The following is a 13,609-nucleotide window of genomic DNA, read 5'->3' as shown; positions in this document are numbered from 1 at the left end:
AACCACAAAGGAAAACAGTTGACAAATAAACACAACAAAACCGAGCTGAGCCATCTTAGTGAGAGCAGGGAAGCAGAAAGGAGATGAAGGCTGAGTTTACTCCAGATGCAATCCATCGAGGATGCAGCTCTGTATAACAATGGCCCCGCTTCCCTGTACTTTCTTTTCTTTTTTTTAACTTTCGATCTTCTTCCTCACCCCCTCTCATTTTTATTTCCCCTTATGCTCTCACCAGTCTTTCCCACCCTGCGGCAGATCTGCTCAGTCTGCTGAGCTTGTCGGTTTGAGGACAAATTGGGCGACTTGTCCCTGCTGGACATGCTTTCCTTTAGCAGCGCTCCCTCCATCCCGGAGTGATTCAGCAAGCAGGCACAGCCCAGAGCCGGGGCTGCTTCATTTCCCTCATGTAGCTCCCTAAACAGTGCTTAACAAGCTCTCGCAAAATAACCAGAGGGCACAGAAGTGATATTGTTATGTAAACTATTTCTGCACAAACACCGGTTCATGTCAGGATGAAGCTACATACAAGCTGACATTTCAGACTTGCATCACAAGCACTTAACTGCACGTTACAGTTACAAAAAGAAGGAAAAATAAGTAGTTAAGGAGCAAAAGAGACTGCAGTACCTCAAATAGCCACTTGAAGCTGGCACCAAGTATGAGTCAATCCCCACAGATTTTCATATTAAAATGACCAACTTTACAGCAGAAATAAACATGTTTAAAGGCTAATGCAAGAAGCATTTTGGGCTCTATAAATAATTTCAGCTTCCATGAGAACTTTACAGAGGGATGGATACCAGCCGTATGCTATAACAGCTGTACGATAAGCTTAGCTTAAGCTAATTTGAGTGACTGTACTTGTAGTGTTAGTGCCTTTTACAGTTTAATGTGTGTATAATTGTACTTCAGTGCATCAGTCTCGAAGAGTGAAATTCTAGTAGTTTCTTTGTATTTCATTTTTAGCACTGATTACCGCATTTCTGTTGTGTATTATGCTATTCACACTAGCTAGCATTAGGTCCTGGTGAATTATAGCATGAAAAAACAAAACCAAAGAAAGAAAGAATGGGGTATTATCATAATGCTAAAATTATACATTGTTGCAAACTGGCCTTGTTTAAGGAAAAAGTAAGTGCCTACCTAGCTGCTAGCTGTCCACTAGGCTTAATTTCAGATACTTTGTGCTGCTGTCTTTGTGGTGTTGGTGCTTTTTGGAGTATTTTTTATGCAACTAGTTGTCAAATAATACGGCTTAATGTGTGGGTAACTGTATTGACAGCCTGTAAAGAAGTCTATGCTTCAGTTTTGATGAGTGAAATTCTAGTTGTGTCTTTGAATTTCAATTTTAGAAAATTGTTATCAGGTATCCCAACCTCCAATTTGAACCCATCTGTCACACCTACTGTCTGCCTATCCTCATGTCCTTCCTCCTCACTTCCTTCCTGTCTTTGCATCATATAGATATACTGTTGATGGCCTACCAGCTACTTGCGCTGTATACTGCAGCTGCTAATAGTATGGAAAATAAGTAGTATCCATGTAGTTGTGAAGTTTTAGATTCTTTATTTGACATATAGTGCAGACATAGACATAACAAAATTCCAAAGGCAACTGCTATTAACTATCATATCTTCTATTAATTTAGCCTGGATAGTATAGAGTTATGTAAATGTGTGTGTGTTGTTACTTAACAGTTTAAAAGTAAACAGAGGATGTGAAAAGACAAAAAATGTCAGATAAAAGAGTGTGCGTTAAGATTTAGTTGCATGAAAAATAAAATTAATTGTCATTATCAACAAATTCTCTCCAGCCTTCCTCGAGCTGTGGCTGGAGTAAATTGCCAAGCTGTAAGATAACCATAGCATGGCTCAGGACCTCATTAAAACCTTAATCTTCAGGTCCACAATACAATTTATTTTATTCTGTCAAAACAAATTCAGTTTCAAGGTAAGTAAAACATCTCACAAGCCACTCAACGTCCTTGAATGTTGCCTGGAATGAATAAAGATAAACAAGGTGTGCACTCACCTCGTCGAGACACCGCTCGTACTGCTCCCTTTGACTCTCATTCTCTAAGGCCAGGGTGGAGTTCTCCTCCTGCAAAGAACACACACTCCAGTTATGTTTGATGCAACAAAAAACAACAGAGACAGGAGCGGCAATCGAGCGTTGCTCCGGCTAAGACTGAGACTTCCCTCACAAAGGTCATATGTCAACTTTGAACCAGGACAGCCAATAAAAATTTACCAAGTGCAACTGAGAAAAAGGTCAAGGGGATGGAAGTTATGATGCTGAACTTTGGGGCGGCAGCTAGCCGTTTGGAGCCTGGACCTAATAAGAATATCTCCTCTGCTTGCCAAGCGATGAGGTGGCGTCCTATTGATCTTTGGGAGTTTCCAATTTGTCAGAGGCAGGCAGCATATTAGGAGCTGTCAGACTCTTTGGTTCTCTCGCCCTCTGCCCTTTACTAGAAACTACCAATCCCTTGATGAAAACATGGGAAACATGATTACAACCCAAAACAGTCCAACGATGCTGTCTTACGAAGAAACACTGACTAATTAAAGCCTCAAAGCCTGCAACGTGTGGTTATGAGTGCAAATCTAATGAATGGCCTGAGCAATTAAAGAGAGCTCGAGCATCTCATGTGTTAGTTTCTATTTTCAAGAGATGCATTTAGCTTGGGAAATCCCCCTGACAGTGTATTTATCACTGTTACACAACTTAATTTATGATTCAAATGTGCCAGCGAAGACTCATATTCCCATCATTAACTGCAGAAGGAGAAAAACAAATAAATCAGCTCCCATTTATTCACACCCAAAAAGAAATGAGCATGACTTTTTAAAATATGTGATGATTTAACCAGAGCCTCGCCTACACGGCAGCTCATTTTCTTTAACTCAAGCTTCAGTATGAGGCGCTATCTGACACGTCCGCGCTCAGCCTAAAATCAGTTTTGCTATGTTGTTTTAGTGGCATGCAAGTCTGTAAGTGTTGGCGACTGGACGTGCTTGTGTCCTTCTTTCTTTGTGCTGTAGTTATAGAGATGAGCAACCTGGAAGTGCACCGCTCTCTTAGCAACAGGGCTGCACATGGAAACACATGCATGTGACATTTAGGTCTGTGAGGTAGCACGGTTTGGACGGATTATTTACATTCCTGCCCCTCAGAAGACACCAGAAATATTATATTAAATAATCATATAGCATTTAATTTCAAGGTTACTATGCCAAAATAGTAAAAACATTTCATTGTATTAAGTTATGTCGCTGTTAGAAGAATGAATGGCGGTGGCTCTGAGGTGTCTACACCAGGGAAAACACTTAAGCGGGAGCACATCCTTGGCAGGTGGCAGAAAATTAACTTTCTTTGTGTTGAGACTGGAATTTAATATTTTTCAGGGATGATGCTTTCTGAGACCAAGAATCAAGGTAAAAGGATTAGTCTGTCATTGAAAATAGTACAACTCAGCACAACAGGCACTAAAAATTTGACAATAAACCTTCTCAGTCAAACCGTGTAATCCCGCTATCATATTCTGCCATAGTTCAGTGTATTATTATAACACCACAACAACCCTGCAGTCATAATGTCAGTGTAAATAACAATTCTTGTAACTAACTTTAAAATCTATTCATGACTTGGGGCAGAGCAGACGCCTAAATAATATAATCTCTAAAAACCTTCGATTATTTAATAATGCTCATGTTATGTGAAAAAAATCTATTTTGGGCCATTTTAAAGCTGTTTGTTGTCATTAGAAATGAAACAGGATTCATCTGAAGTCACCACTGACAGTACAAAAGACCGATATAGCTACCATGACATCACCCACTGGTTTGAAATATTGTCACGGTTACCATCCCGCTGTTTTGAAACCAGCGAGGGGTGCATCTAACAGTGAAACATTTAATGTGCTTCTCATCCTTAGAATGACCATAATTTAGAAAATGCATTTAATTAATTTAAATAATTTATACAATCCAAAATGAATGACTGAGCTCATTAACTCATCTGGAAAGTGTGTACACAGGTCAGGGCTGAGGGGCGTTTTCCCACAGACATCTACAGCATTGGAAGTTTTTTTGCAACCAGAGCTGTCGCCCCCTAGTGATTATTTAAAAGAATGTAGGTTTAAGGCACTACTACGTTGGCTTCATTTTTCAAACTTGGAAGTTAAATCACCTTTAATGTTGCCCATAGAAGTCATGAAAGTCTATTTAACTTGCATCTGCAAGCCGCTTTGCAACCCCACTGAACCCCATTTTCTCCATTTAACGCTGAGTAAAGTCTGACATAACAAATGGCATGCCTATTATCATTGATGCCTGCTTTGTACTGGACCTGCTGTGGACCTTTAATGCTTCCAATCTACACTGTAGGGACAAAATTATTGGGTTCCACAGCTTAATCTTTTATTTTATACCTCTGTGGCAATGGGACTTAAAAAAACCCTTCATGTTAATGGTGTGGGTTTCTATGCTTGAGCAGCTCCTGGAAGTGTAGGTGGCCTAGCACTTTAGTTCATATAGTGCACGTAAATGTGAGGGTGGGAATGTTCCAGAACAGAACTGCAAAATTCAAATTACTGTACATGGGATACTAATCTTCTTTTGACAGTAGTTTTTTCTCACTGTTTAGTGACTAATAATTTAAGGATTCGACTCTTCTTTATGCTCTATTTTTTGGGGCCCAACATTCTCTGAGAACATTTCTTTGGCTCTTTAGCTCTTTAGTCATTTTCTTCATCAACTAGTACTCTACTTTATCTCCCTGTCATTTGGTGCTTCCTAGTAATGAACTGGCATGGGTAAAATCAAAACAATTTACATAGCTGATAGGAATATATCTATGCTGTCAAATAATATTACAGCAATTACAAACCTATAGCTTATCCAGTTTATCCACCAATATGTGAAGTACAGACATCTTTAGACTCAACCTAATCCATATATAATGTATATACCCTGACACGTCTTACAACAGGCTCACACGCTTGCATTTTTGGGTCTTTGGTAAATATTTATCAGGTTGTGTTTGTCAGGTGTGGACTCCTGGGTAATTTTAGCTTTAATGCCCTTATCACCTAATCAGTAAAATGACCAGTGGCCATTTCTCCCAGAATGTGCTATGTGTATTCATTTAGGACCCGGTTACAGACTGCAGCACGTGCCTGCCAAGTTAATGAAGAGAAACAGAAACAGGAGCCGGGCGGTGCTTACTTAGTGCCAGTGGAGTTTATGCACAATGAGGGGCAGTGATGTATTGCCTCTGTTTTGTTCCTGCTGCTTTAGCTGGGGGTGCATCCATCACCCACACAGCAGCAAGGAATAAAAACGGCAGATAACTTTTGATAAAGCTGTTTAAAATGTAGCGTCTCCGTAATGCGCTTCACCAGATGGATCGCAGGGACAGGTTGACCATACTTTTCGCCAGTCTCAGAAGATAACTCACCGCTGGAGGAGCAACAGGCAGGCAATTATCTGCCACTTTGCTGTAATTAGGGTCTGTTTTCTTTCAGGGATGAACAAACAAAAGGAAGAAAAGATCAAATACACTCTGAGGACTTTTTTTACTTTTTCACTTCTTTCTCCTTCATGTGTCTTTCTTGCTACCAAAGTGTCATCTTTATTTTTCTACACGCATTTGGATTGTTTTAATTGTTAGATGGCATCTGCTGAAATATTTGGATTGTTTTATTATCAGCCTGTGTACACAAAAATGTTTGTGAGCACTTGTTTTGAACCCATTAAATTGAGTAGTAGGTACTCTGTAGTATCTAGTAGGTAATTGCCACCTCATTAAATGCAAGCTGCTCCACCAAGTGAAACAGAAGCAAAGGGCAGAAAACAGCAACCAAATTCAGCAGAATGAAGCATGAATGGTGGTAGAAGCTTTATCCATTTAATCCAGAGCTCAAAACAATTTTTTATACAAGCTTTCTAACAACTTGCCTTTTATTTTCAATTTTATTCACTCTATTTTTATTTAATATGTGCGCTGTTTGTTTATATCAGAGGTCAACAACCTTTACTATCAAAAGAGCAACTTTTTAGCAAGGTTTGGCTTAAACAAGCTGTATGGAGACACTGCTGTGTGTGGGGTTATAATGAAGTCAGCTAAATACATATTACACTATTAACATAAGTAATAGGTGCAATACTGTGTACTTGTTATATATAATAAGTTTTTATATTTGAAATAACTAAAAAAACCTACTGACATATAAAGGCCTACTTCAAGCCTGCTTTTGATTAATAAAACATGTAGCATTAGAGCATGACTGATATATATCTGCTGGGCTGATATTATCGACTGAACGTAGCTATTTTGGATTTGCTATTTATAAAAGCCAATAAATGAAAATTTAAAAAGTAAACCAGGGATAGAAAAAACACCCTTCAACCATGTTATGAATGTTGATGTTACATAGTTTGTCCACCAGAGGGCACTCCCTTTGCAGCCTCTCTTTAATGTGTTTGGAATGGCACAAACAATAACCAGATGATCCAAGCTGAGCATAAACGAGTAAATGACGAGCCGTGCCAATAAAACAAGATCATGTTTAAACTGTGTTATCATATTACCTTAATAATGATTAATCATTACGCATAACATATGTTTGGAAAATTAGTTTACTGTAATGTGTGTCTAAAAGAAATAAAATATCAGATTTTTAAAATCACCAAATCTCGATATCAGTTGTAAAAATGCTATATCGCTCGTGCTCTATGTAGCATAATAGCTTTAGTAAAAAGTAACATTTTCATTTCAATTATAACTGAAGTGCACAGATCAAGCACACCAGTAAGAAAACTATCTTTAAAAAAAAAGCAAAGCAACAAACCTCTTTGTTCATTTTTATAATTAAATTATTTTGTTACCGTCATTAGAAGAGTTGCTGGAATTGGATAAACGAGCCACATGTGGCTCTGGAGCTGGAAGTTTGAGACCCCTGGGTTAAGCTTAGGCACCAAAGTGTCTGGCTGGGGTTAGGAAATGGTCATGACATTTACTTCTACTTCTTCACTTCCTCCTAGATAATCTGTGTTGCTCTCTGTTTATCACTGATGCAGCGGAGGATAATAGCCTCCTGAGCCAGACTAGAAGGTAGAAGAGGGCAGCTCCTGGCCGTATGCATGTGACAAATAACAAAGGATGACATCCACTCACTGGGATGATAATATATGAAATGAGTGACATGACTCGGGGTAAGACCGAGTGCCACGCACCCTTCACCACACCAAAACCAAAAAGCCACGTGGAGCCACTTAGGAGTGTATCAGTGAAGACTAAAAGCCTAACTTAATTAAGCCTGAGCACTTTAATTACTGAAGAGATCTGAGCGGATATGTGTCCAGTGGCTTCAGCACAAAAAACAAACAGTGTAGATCGCTGTGGCTGAGTATCTGCTTTGGCTGCTTTGGCTCGTGGCGGAGTATAGCCCAAATCCCCAAGCGCAGAGGAAAACAAACCAAAGCTGGAGTACAGCCCGAGGCCCCGGCGGCGATTCTCACAGGATGACTTTGCTCTCCAAATGAAGGAGACCGGAGAATTTGATGAGCTGTCATGCTTTCAGACACAACCGAGCAAGGACTCTGACAACTGTCAGACGGGCTGGCCACAAAGGATAGCCAGGGGTGGCTAGGAGTATGGATACAAGAAGTATACAGAGGCACGAATAAAGAAAACTCAGAAGGAAAAGGAGGTAGGCAGAGAGAAAAAGAAAGCTGAAAAATTCAAAGCAGGAGAGACTTAAAGAGACAACAGAAATGCGTGGTGGCGAGTTAGTACCTCCAGGGCCTTGAGGCGCTCCAGCAGGAGCTTGGTTTTGTCTTTATCCTCTTCTGCTTGGCTGGCATCATGTTCAGGATTCAGCAGCAGCCTGGGGTCCAGCTCTGCTTGAGTCACCGGCAGGGAGCCCTTCTCTACTGGGCCGTCGTGCTGTTTCTGCACTTCCTCAGAGAGTTTATCCTGACGCACAGACAGCGAAAAGAGGTTAGAGGGGGGGGGAAAAATAAGGAACAGAAAATCAAAGCATGAATTTGGCGAGCAAAAAGCAGAGCAGATGGGAGGAAAGAATTGAAAATAGAGGTATGACAAATGTTTCAGGGTAAAACGGTTAAGGAGGCGTGAAAGGCAGAACTCAGAGGGAAGGAGGGAGTGAATGAAGAAGAAAGGAAAAGGGGAGAGGATCAGATGGGCAGATGGGACAACAGGGAAGCAGCTTCAACAACAGAGCTCCAAAACATCCCATAATCCCTAATCATGTTTCTCTTGTTTTCTAAAGAGTGGCAGTGACCTTCAGGGGCTTTCTTTTCTGTATAATGGGGATCCTGTGCTCTCCCTCTTTGCCCTTACACAGTGTCTGTCTCACGCAGTCTCATTGCCAGCAATCTTTTCTCTTCTGGTGTTTCCTGGCATCTGTGATAATTAAACACTGGTTATAAGTAGCTAATAATGAGGTACTGTCTGGCTAGCGCCAAACTGCTAAAAACAAACTCTTGGTCACAGTTAGAACACTATTCATGCTTTTCAAGGGATCTTTGGAGCCTCACATTAGATGCTTACTGAAAACATCTATTCATCAATATTTGCTGGAAAAAGATCATCTGCTTCTTTGCTACAAGGGCTGAAAAACAAAACAAACAATTTATAGTAATGTCATTGAATTTTAAAGAAGAAAAAAAGCCCCAAAGTGGATTGTTCCAGCTTTTGTGTTTGTCTGAGAAAACAATTTGAAGACATCACCTTAGATGAAAACTCTGATGCACGCTTTGTTCTGCATTTTTTACTTTAAAAGCTGTAAAAGTATCTGACTCCACTTTTCAGTTGAAGTGAATTTTGCTTTGGCAGTAGTTTAGATATTAAAGTCATCGCTCTCAGGCATTTTTAAACCTAAAATAGTGGTTCCAGTGTTTGCAGCTGGTGACCTTTGCAAGCACTCATCATAGGCTGAACATGTTAATAAAATTTGAGCACTGATGTTCTCTAAATATTGCATTTCACCGTACCTTAATAAGTGTAAGAGACAAGAAGTAGCCAGTATAAGATAACTTCTGAAATAAGAAAAATTATATAAACCTGGGGGGAAAATAATAATTGTTTTTGATGAGATATACTCAGATTTGGTCTTTGGACTTTCAAGGAAAACCAAGTCAGTGCTTGCCCACAACCAGTGATTGCCCAGCTGGAGTTCTGGGCAAGTAAAGCTGCACTTCCTCTAACATCAACTTCCAGTTGGCCCTAAAAGTCAGTCGACAAATAATAGTGCTTGTTGAGCAGTAATACGAACTAAAACTGACTGACTGAGTTTTAATTAGTAAAATTCTAGTTTTACTAGAGAATCATGGGTATGGACAAAAACAGCCAAATAATGACAGAATCGAGAACAACCAGTGTTTCCAATATTTCACTTCACTGCCTGCAAATATTTCTCAAAAATGTGCTGTTGAATAGTTCCTGATATATAAACTGCAAATAAACAGCGTACTATCCTCCTCCAGCAACCTTCTCAGGTATGAGGGATCCAGTCTGGCCAATTAAGGGGTGACATTTACTTCCTTGGTGACTTTTCTGTCTTTGGCCTGTGGCGATAACATTTAGTGGACTGACGACTGACGATTTCTTTTAAATATAGTGGAATTTTTATTAGAGGTTTCACCATTTACAAAAATGCAAAACTGGGTATTTATCTGTTTGCATTGTTACTACATCACAGTAATTCAATTAACTGACACAGTTTGACACCTTCCAACTCCCAACAAGATAAACAGCACGTTAATCCTGTTAAGCTAGAAACTTTGATATACAGTGCTTGGTTCTGGAGATTTGTAAGCACTTTTGTTTGGGTCATTCAGGAGTCCAGTAAGGATCTCAGTCATAAGAGCTTGAATATACTGATGATTCTTGAGAAAAGAATTGTTATTTTCCTACAATAAGTCTTGCACTTGAATAAATGAATGAAGTAAAATACTTTGCTGTATCTGATATTCAAGAGTGGCTGATTTCTTTAAAATCAGCAGTGTCTCAGTGCTTGATCATTTAGGGCAATTTTCCCCCCAGTGGTCTTTGATTTCTTTCATTTGAACAGGTTTTCAAAGAGGCAAAGATTCACAGGATAAAATAAATATGTGAGGAAAAGCTGGATGGTAAAGACCCAAATTTGATGCACATTTTTCTTTTTTTTTCCTCACAAATTCATCATCTTGTGACCCTTCAGATTGATCCTAAAACCTCTTGAAGTGATCCCTAGTTGCAGTTCTTTATACTTACTAACTGCAGGCTTTTGGTAAAAAGATGTGTTGAATAAATGTTAATAACATGTTAGCTAGATGACAATGAAGGTATTATTGCATCCTAAGTCACAAGAGCAGAGTAAGAACTTGAGTGCGACATATCACTGTGCATGTGCCTTAAAATTTTCCTCCTCAGCAGATGAAGTCTGAAGACACCTGCGGTTAATGTGCTCAACAAAAGTGAGGTTAGCATCACAGATGAATAGCCGCAACTCTTTTTTTTTTTTTAATCTGAAAGCTGCACAGACCAAGCTGCTACTTTCTTCTAAAAGGAATTGGAAATAATGTCCTTCAGAATACACCCCCACCCCACCGCTTGATTAAATGTCGTCTAAACACGTATTAGGTTTTCAATCTTGTTCGATTCCATCAGACAATTGTGTTCAAGGCAATACTTTATAGTCAAGGTTTTAAGTCTGCTTTCGTTCGCCTGTGATGCCTGTGATTTGAGAGACTGCTCATCAGACGGCGTTAAAGGGCTCTGTAATAATCTCCGCAGAGAGAGTCTGGAGTGGGAGAGGGGAGGGAACTTTGTCCCTCACGTTGCCCTTTCAAGTTATTGAGTTTGCCTGCTGAATACACAGAATACAGCAGCGGCAGCAGGAGCACATCACTGCGTAGGAGCGGCTGGTGTTTAGTTATACAGCATATGGGAATAGCACAATAACCCTCCAAGTATATTCTCTATCCGCTGCTGATCACATAAGGAAATGTTTACAGTTTACATCAAGTAGCAGATCACTGAGTTTAGCTTGTTTTTAAATTTTTGACTTCTGTTGCTAAAAAAGATAAAGAAATCCAAGTCCTTCATATATCTGTTATCATTTTGTGATCGTTTCCATGAAGGTTTATGTGATGTATATCCATTTTAATTTGCTTTAATCTAGCTAGCAGTTCACTATGTAGAGAGCTGGCATGCTAACATACTAATGGTAATGTAGTACAATATAGGCTACCATAAAAAACATATCTTGTATATATAGTAGCCTTTCAGAATATACTAGCTAAGGTTTTGAGGGGGATATAGATTCCTGATCTTCCTGTTGGTCTGTCTTTAGGCTTTAAATAAAGAGCACAGAACTTTCACTTGGGAGAGTAGAGTTCAAATCTCACTTGAAGACAAAAATTAGCACTGACTGGTAGGAGGGGCAAAGAACAATTGAGAAGGGAGTCTCCCTGTTGTTTAATTGCAATGGGTTTTTCTAGATTTCCACCTTCTGCAGTTAAAAAACTTTGCAGTGTTAGCGTTCTTGTTGGTATTTTGACGGCAAAAGTTACCATGTTTGGAGTACAACGAGTTCTAAGCTATAAGCTAACACTAGCAAGTGTAGTTAGCAAGGTGCCATCTGATAACAGGTGCCTAAGTAAGAGACTAAAGCTTATTTTAGACTTCTGTGTTGAGCCAAGGCAAGTAGCCAATACCGTTGCCAGCATTTATACCTGTTCGTGCACTTTTGGCACCAAAAACCAATTTGGTGGCTGATTTTCTCTCTTCAAATTGATCCCTTATCTTACAGTCGCTTTTGAAAATGGCAGCAGAAGAAGTAGCTGAAAATGCATAAACAGGCCAATCAACGGTGTTTTGAGCTACATCGAGGCAATGGAGGTGCATGTCAGGAAATGGCATAGGGCTTCTTCGGTGTTAATGGTTATGATGTATCTACGGTATAGATTTAATTACACTGTAATAAAATACTCTAACTTAATTCATAAGCCACAATCTTCTATACATCACAGCAGGTCATATTTTTCCTCAGATAATTCAATTGCCAACAACATTAGAGAGATCCAATTAAGTCCAATTAGTGGAAGTGGGTAGTAGCAGGAATCCATTAGTACAGTTGCTACCCCTAATTCCAGTATTTGATGGACAATTTATTGAAGTTGGCTCTTGAGTTTCTTCAAGTTTGTCTATTGTTTTCCTTTTAAGGCTTTAGATAAAGAGTACAGAAGTTTCACTTGGGAGAGTAAGGTTCAAATCCCACCTACAACCAAAGGTTAGCAAATGTTATTAAAAAATTAACCCCATTCAGAGTTTTTGTGAAGAAGGAAGCACAGAAGTCAGAAACACTCTTGTATTAAACTGTAAATGTGCTTTCTATAGCTGTAAAGTATTTTCTAACATGGGTGTCCAGGGTGAATTGAATTGCTTTTGGAGAACAGCCTCAAGTGGCCATTAGACGAACTGCAGATTTAGTACTTCATGCTCAGAACCCCAAATGTTTTAACACCACTGACTGAGTGTTTCTTCCCCTCACACTCCCTTTTTAAGGGTTTATTTTATATGCACAGACAACAGACAACGCTATCTGCATATTAACAAAGTGGATTCATTTGATATATATTTCATAAGACTGCACTGTCGAGTTGCATTTTTGTGATGAAGCTTTTGCGCCTCGGGACAACTTTCAGACATGAGTCTATTATTATGGCTGCTAAACCCATGTTTCACATGTACTCAGTGGAATACATAAGCAATAGAGCCACTGACAGTGAACTTTACGATCCTTGTTCTTTATTCGGGACACTTTGATTCGCACTCATCAGTCAAGGATGATTTTTTTCTGCATCTATTCCTGTCTTGTGATATACACATGTAGTCATTAATAAAGACACTCTTTTTATTGCATACTTCATGAACTAGTGGCTGCCCTTTTCTTCTCCTCCCTCGAGGCATTTCACTCTCATTTCACCGGCTCGAAGTTAAAGACAATAATGTGGCTGCTGCTTTATGGACACTGTAGTTACCGTGTGCCCCTAGTGTGACATATAAGAAACAAACGACCAGTGAGGCTTAATAAATACTCTAAGAGTCTAAAGTATTTTCAAGACTACAAATGAATGCAGCACACATAGCTGGGGGCAAAAGAACATTTGTTTTCTATAGTTAGGCCTCTCAGATAATGCCCCACTGATGATAGACCGAGCGAAGCATTTCTGCACTGCAACACTGTGTAAACATGTTCAGCTCCAAATTGTGAAGTGAGACCCCAAAGGTGACCCAAGCTTCAAAAATACACGGTATTACTTATTCTTTCTGCATTTCTGCTCAATCCCAGCAGCTATTTCTCTTACATAACAGGGCCGGGAATGAATTCTTTCACCTTGACTCAGTCTGGCTTTAGTCAATACCCAGGCTCTCAGCTAAATAATAAAAAACAAACAGTGGAAGACAAAGACGTATGTCTCTACTAAATGATCACTGCATGTCAGTAAATAAATTCTGAAAATAACAAATTTCATTTGTCCTTTCATTATTTCTGTACTTTTTCCTAAGTTTGAAGCAGCTTTAAGAATAACCTCTC

General features: G+C 39.4%; 1 protein-coding gene across 9 annotated transcripts in view; it reads right to left on the bottom strand.

The window, feature by feature from the left end:
- LOC113016073 (nck-associated protein 5) overlaps positions 1-13,609 on the bottom strand; it is a 184,935-nt gene that overhangs the window by 42,082 nt on the left and 129,244 nt on the right. For all 9 annotated transcript variants that reach the window (XM_026158596.1, XM_026158586.1, XM_026158587.1 and 6 more), the window contains 2 exons: positions 7,801-7,980; positions 2,032-2,100 (listed from right to left, as the gene is read on the bottom strand). In XM_026158596.1, the coding sequence (XP_026014381.1) occupies positions 2,032-2,100; positions 7,801-7,980 (249 nt within the window). The remainder of the gene's footprint in view (positions 1-2,031; positions 2,101-7,800; positions 7,981-13,609) is intronic.

Source organism: Astatotilapia calliptera, chromosome 23, assembly GCF_900246225.1.
Source record: "Astatotilapia calliptera chromosome 23, fAstCal1.2, whole genome shotgun sequence".
Taxonomy (NCBI): domain Eukaryota; kingdom Metazoa; phylum Chordata; class Actinopteri; order Cichliformes; family Cichlidae; genus Astatotilapia; species Astatotilapia calliptera.
Note: the sequence above shows the minus strand (reverse complement) of the source record. Positions and strands in the feature narration are given on the sequence as shown.